The sequence below is a fragment of the Chlamydotis macqueenii genome, chromosome 25 (genome assembly GCF_036417535.1).
Source record: "Chlamydotis macqueenii isolate bChlMac1 chromosome 25, bChlMac1.mat, whole genome shotgun sequence".
In the NCBI taxonomy this organism is placed as follows: domain Eukaryota; kingdom Metazoa; phylum Chordata; class Aves; order Otidiformes; family Otididae; genus Chlamydotis; species Chlamydotis macqueenii.
Window position 1 is genome coordinate 345157 of NC_141580.1, and position 6277 is coordinate 351433.

A 6277-nucleotide genomic window follows, 5' to 3' on the forward strand; every position below is an offset into this window, starting at 1 on the left:
GAGAAGGAAAATAGAGGGAAAATAGAAAAAGAAAAGGAAAATGGAAAAGGAGGGAGAAAAAAAAAGATTAGGAGGAAAGGAAAGAAAAAGGATAGAAAAAGGGGGAAAAGAAAGGAAAAAAAAGGAAAGGAGGGAGGAAAAGAAAAAAGGCAGGAAGAAAGAGGAGATGGGAAAAAAAGGAAAAAGCGGGAAAGAAATAAAAGAGGGGAAAGGGGAGGAAGGGGAGCGGAGCGGGCGGGCTCGCGGCGCCGCTTTCCCCTCGTCACGGCGGGGAAGGGGGCACCTTGCGGGGAGCTCACGGGGGGTTCCGGGGGGTGTGGACAGCCCACGCGGGTCAGCGGCCGCTCCCCTCCCACCTCGACGCCCCGCTCCAGCGCGGCAGAAAGCGCCAGGCGGCCCAGCTGCCCCGCGCGTGTCCGCGGCTCCCGCGTGGGTCCGGCCCGGGCTCGGTGCTTCCGTACGGCCGGTACCGGCTACCCGGCGAGGCGCGGCGCCCACGCGCGTTTCCCCTCAGCCCACACGGTTGCGGCCGTGTCATTGATTCCCCGCCCGGTGTCCGGTACCAGGTACCCGCGTGAGGCTCGGGCTGAGTGGGGCGGCCACGGGGCGGTTTTCTAGCGCGGTCTCTGTGGCGCAATCGGTTAGCGCGTTCGGCTGTTAACCGAAAGGTTGGTGGTTCGAGCCCACCCAGGGACGCCGCGATATCTTTTCCCTCGTTTTTTTTTCCCCCACCCTTTTTTTTTTTCCGCTCTGCTTTTTCCGGGGCCGGTCCGAGGGAGCGGCCGAAGATGGACGCGGCGGGCGGGGTGGCAGGCAGAGGTGCCCGTCCGTGCCCCCGTGGGACAGACAGGGGGGGGTCTTCACTGCACAGGGCCTTGGCGGGACTTTTCCCGCACCCTTGGGGTGCTCCTTGCCCTCCAGAGCGGGCTGAGACAGACGGGGAGAAGATGCGAAGGGGCAGGATGTGGCCCCAGAGCTCCCCGTGGGCTCTCAGTTCTCTCCAAGGCTCTGGGCAAGGGGGAAAACAGCCCCCGGTGTGAACAAAACCATCCCTGCTCAGCCTGTGGTCCCCCGCGCCGCAGTTTCTCCCGTAAGCGAACGGACGTTAAAAACAGAGCAGAGACTTGAAAGCCTGTTTCAATCCAGAGCCCACATTTTGCCTTAAAAATAAGCCTGACGGGGGTCCAAAATCTGCATTGCTGAAGTTCCCGTCTCTTACCACGTCTTGTAAAATCTATTTATGTTCCCCGCTTGCCCTGATTTTATTTTCATACCAGAAATAATGACATTTCGATGCAAGGCATAAAGCCATGGCAGGAAGATCCCTGTTGTTCCCAAGGCGCAGAGCCACAAAACGCTCCGACAGCCAAGCTGGGGAAGCACCGGTGTTCTCCAGACCAGGGAGGGGAATTGCCGGGGCCTTCCGGATCCGAGAGCACGAGCCCGATGGGAAAGCGAAGGGAGAAGTGGTGCCCAGCGGGGATCACGTCCCCGCCGCCCCCCGAGACAGCCAGCGCTGCCCAAATCCGCCCGTGGAGCCGGTCCCGTCTGCCCCCGCTGCTCCTTCCCTCCCCGGCGCGCGGGGTGTTCCCGCCAGACAAAATGCAGCCTCTGACTTCATTCCCACGAGAAACCTTTTACAATGGAAAACGCTTTAAAAAGACAACTGCCACGGGACGCAGCCCGCGGGGCGCGGGCCCGGGGCGGAGGAGCAGCCCCTCACGGGCCGGGAGCTTTCATTGAAAGCAGGCGGCCGATCCGCTGCGCGGTCCCCACACATGGATCTCTTTCCCTTTGGCACAACATCACGCCCCTCACTCGAACATTCAGTCCCGTCTCCTCAGGAGAGGGGAGAGCTGGCGAGAGGGGATGGGGAAGGAAATCCAAGCCTCCGCGGAGGGCAGATCCCCCTTTCTCTGAACAAAGTGTGGCCTCACCGGAGCTTGCCGGGCCCCTTCCCCTCCCGGGAGGAGCCTCGCTGCTCTACAGAGCGACCTTCCCACGCCAGCACTTTCCACAGAGCCTCGCTGTCCCCGGCCCCGCAGGGCGAGTCCAGGGTGGTGCCCCCGGGTCCTAACGCGGACGGCGGGTGCGCGAGGCCTGACACGCCGCAGGGCTCCGCGTGGTGCAGCGGAGCGGGATGGGATTCCTGCGGTTTCCGGTTAAATTCCGCCAGGTTCGGCCAACTCTTCCCAGTGCCCAGGAGAAGGTGCCAGGGCTGCGCGTGGCCGAGCTGGCGGCAGGCGCCAGTGGGCAGGGCCCAGCCCGGCCACCCTGCGGTGACGCCGGCCTCGCCGCGGGCACGCAGGGAAGGGGCACGCGGGTGCCACGCACAGGGGCTGCAGCCTCAGGGACCCCCAGTGTCACTGAGTGACGGGATGGCCGCACCCGCATCTCTCCAGCTGTGCCACGCCCCTTGCATGCACATCCAGCTGTGCTGTGCCCTGCACATCTCTCCAGCTGTGCCATGACCCCGTGAGCATATCCAGCTGTGCCACGCCCCGCACATCAATCCAGCTGTGCCATGCCCCTTGCATGCACATCCAGCTGTGCCGTGCCCTGCACCTCTCTCCAGCTGTGCCATGCCCCTTGCATGCACATCCAGCTGTGCCGTGCCCTGCACATCTCTCCAGCTGTGCCGTGCCCCTTGCACGCACATCCAGCTGTGCTGTGCCCTGCACATCTCTCCAGCTGTGCCATGACCCCATGAGCATATCCAGCTGTGCCACGCCCCGCACATCAATCCAGCTGTGCCGTGCCCCTTGCATGCACATCCAGTTGTGCCACGCCCAGCACGTCCCTCCAGCTGTGCCGTGCCCCTTGCATGCACATCCAGCTGTGCCGTGCCCTGCGCATCTCTCCAGCTGTGCCGTGCCCCTTGCATGCACATCCAGCTGTGCCACGCCCCTTGCATGCACATCCAGCTGTGCCGCGCCCTGCACATCTCTCCAGCTGTGCTGTGACCCTTGCATGCACATCCAGCTGTGCCGCGCCCTGCACATCTCTCCAGCTGTGCCGTGCCCCTTGCATGCACATCCAGCTGTGCCGCGCCCTGCACATCTCTCCAGCTGTGCCGTGCCCCTTGCATGCACATCCAGCTGTGCCGCGCCCTGCACATCTCTCCAGCTGTGCCACGCCCCTTGCATGCACATCCAGCTGTGCCGTGCCCTGCATGTCCCTCCAGCTGTGCCGTGCCCCCGCGCGCACTCCCGGCTGCGCCCCCCGCCGCCTCCAGCTGTGCGAGCCCCTCCTCCAGCCGCGCGCACGCCCCGCCCCTCGCCCCGCCCCCGTCCCGGCATGCCCCGCTCACTATGACTCTTCATTTTTCTCCCCCTCCCTCGCGTCTGCCGCAACCAACCAGCTCCGCCCCGCGGCCTGCCGAACCGCCAATAGCGAGCGGCGGATCGCCGGGAGGCCGCGGCGGCCGCCAATGGGAGGAGGCGGGAGGCGGGAGCAGCGGCGCGGCGCGGCGGGGCGGGGCGGGGCGGTGTGCGGCGGGGCCGGAGCGGCGGAGCGGCGTGCGGCGGAGCGGGGCCTGGCGGTGTCTGTGCAGCCGGCGCCATGGTGAGCGCCGGGACGGGGCCGGGGAGGCCCGGGGGAGGCGGGCGGGCTGGGGGCCTTCCCGGGCGCCGCGCTGGTGCGTCCCCGCGGGGCCGCCCCCGGGCCGGGCCGTGAGCCCGCAACAACGGAGAAACCAAAGCCAGAGCCGCGAGGGGGAGCGGTGCGGGCGGCCCCGGGGTGGCCGGGGACGCGGGGCCAGGCCGGGCGGAGGGGGGTGCGCGCGGGGCGGGAGGCCCCTTCGCCCGCAGCCCCGCGGACCCGCCGCCCCGCTCCCTTCCAGTCTATTATGTCCTACAACGGCGGGGCCGTCATGGCCATGAAGGGGAAGAACTGCGTGGCCATCGCCGCGGACCGGCGCTTCGGGATCCAGGCGCAGATGGTGACCACGGACTTCCAGAAGATTTTCCCTATGGGAGAAAGGCTGTACATTGGACTGGCGGGGCTGGCCACGGACGTGCAGACGGTGTAAGTGAGACGCTCGCCCGCGCCGCGTTCCCAGCCTGGGCCTGTAAGAGGCCTGGTTACAGAAAACACCGAATGCTTCCGCTGAGCATCAGTGCCTTTGCTGGTCGGGGAGCGTAGGATAGCTGGGTGCCCGCACTCCTTTTCTTGGTCTCCCTTCACTGGGAGATTTCGAAATAAAACTGCATGTGATTTACGACTGCGTCACTGCTAAGACTTAATAAATTCAGGTACAAAAGGAGCTGCATCGGGAATTCCTACCTGCCTCAGGCACGCGTCGGGAGCTGGTGTCTGTCGGTGTGCAGCAGAACAGTTCAGGCCTGGGTGAAGATGAAAGAAAAAAGGAACCTGCTTCTGCTTTAATGCTGATTCTCATCTCTTGCAGTGCCCAGAGACTTAAGTTCAGGCTGAATCTCTACGAGCTGAAGGAAGGCAGGCAGATCAAACCTCAGACTTTTATGAGCATGGTTTCCAATCTGCTCTACGAGAGACGGTAACTGTCAAACATCACTGTTTACGTGTCAGCGAAGGCCGTGGCTGGGGGACTTGCTCTGATTCTAGAGAGGCAGGAGGCTGGGCAGGGCTCCTGTAAAGACTGCTTGCAGGATGGCAAAAGGAGACTTTAATCTAGCGACAAGGTTGCCTTCAGCTTCCTTGCAGAAGAATCCTGAGTGTTGTTAAAATAATCCTGTAGCAGTACGAGTTTGTTCTGTTTGCTAAAACCATTGCAGGCTGCGTCCAGGTTGAACTGAAAGGTTCCCCCACAAAAGCTTCTGTGGGATGTTTTCCGTGTATGGATGTTTACCCGGGATGCGGGACTGCGTCAGGGTGGCTGGCCTGCTCTATGCCGTGTTGTTCTTCACAGGTTTGGACCCTACTACACAGAACCAGTCATCGCCGGGCTGGACCCGGTAACACACGAACCCTTCGTCTGCTCTCTAGACCTGATCGGCTGCCCGATGATAACCGATGACTTCGTGGTCAGCGGCACCTGCTCCGAGCAGATGTACGGCATGTGCGAGTCCCTCTGGGAGCCCGACATGGTGAGTGAGGCGGCCGGGCTCGGCTCTGGTTCCTGGATCCAGCCTTCTGCTGCCAGCTGGAGAACCTGGGATACGCGGGTCGGATGAAAAGCTCTGTCCTTTGGTACTTCCCGAAGGAGCGTGGGAGAACAAACAGGCTGTAAGCTCAGCAGCCTGCAGGAAAAATCTTGTGGCGTCTGGGATGATACTTTGGGCTTTGAACAAAATCTGATGACTCAACATTCAACTTTTACACCAACTGAAATAGCTTCTGTTCCTCAGGAACCCGATCAGCTCTTCGAAACGATCTCGCAGGCCATGCTGAATGCAGTGGACAGAGATGCCATATCTGGAATGGGCGTGATAGTACACATAATGTAAGTGCTGCTCTCCTCCCCTGCGGAACAGAGGTAGAATTTAACAAGCTGTGTGGTAAAGTCAGTTAAGGCACTGGCTTCCAGGGTATCCCTAATCCTGCTCCCTTCCAGCAGTACCCTTAGTAACGTTTTGTCCATCCCAAGTGTTTTATTTTTCAGGGCCGCTCTCTGTTGCAGCTTGTGGCTGCTGCTAGAACCGCAGGAGCCATGGGAAACTAATCCTAGCGTTAGACTCTTGCTGCACAGCTGCACAGGGACCCCCGGGCTGCACGCCCATTGGTATTTAGGAGGGTGGCTCCTCACCTGTGGCTAGCACTGTCCGAGAGGGTGCTTTTTTCCACAGCTGGATGTGACATTAACTTCTAGACTGCCATCAGACCACTTTCTGAAGCAGTCTGTTCTGCTCGTGGTGCAGTTTCCCTGCAGCATCCCAGGCACTGCTCTTACGGAACCTGCTGGAGCTCCCTGGGGGGAAGTGGCAGCAGGACGGGGTTCACTTCGCTGCAACAGCCACCCTCGAGACGATCCTGCCTGCACTAGCAAACAAACTCCTGTGCGCGCTGCAGCTTCCTACTGAAGGGACAAGCTGTATGTTGGTACTGAGCACGGATTTACCAAGTCTTTCCTTTCCCCTCTAGTGAAAAGGACAAGATCACCACCAGGACGCTGAAAGCTCGCATGGACTAGCCCAGCACATCTCACGTGTTCACAGCCCAGTCTGCTTGCAACTTTTTTAAAATAAAGCTCTGTTGTAGTGAACTTTCCTTTTCTTGAGTCTGAACACTGGGGTTAGGTTCTCATCTCTAAAGCCATCAGGAGGAGCTTGGCTTTTCCCTGGTAGCAGAGTTCACCTTT

At 61.2% G+C, this 6277-nt stretch overlaps 1 protein-coding gene and 1 non-coding gene across 2 annotated transcripts; both read left to right on the top strand.

The window, feature by feature from the left end:
- Window positions 1–622: 622 nt before the first annotated feature.
- TRNAN-GUU (transfer RNA asparagine (anticodon GUU)) lies at window positions 623–696 on the top strand. The gene has a single exon. It is a non-coding gene; the product is annotated as a tRNA-Asn (tRNA).
- Window positions 697–3479: 2783 nt separating this feature from the next.
- On the top strand, window positions 3480–6181 carry PSMB3 (proteasome 20S subunit beta 3). Its single transcript, XM_086766615.1, has 6 exons — window positions 3480–3564; window positions 3842–4026; window positions 4409–4516; window positions 4889–5066; window positions 5328–5422; window positions 6061–6181. The coding sequence occupies exons 1-6, from the start codon at window positions 3562–3564 to the stop codon at window positions 6107–6109; spliced, it is 618 nt and encodes a 205-aa protein (XP_086622741.1). The 5' UTR covers window positions 3480–3561; the 3' UTR covers window positions 6110–6181.
- Window positions 6182–6277: the final 96 nt, after the last annotated feature.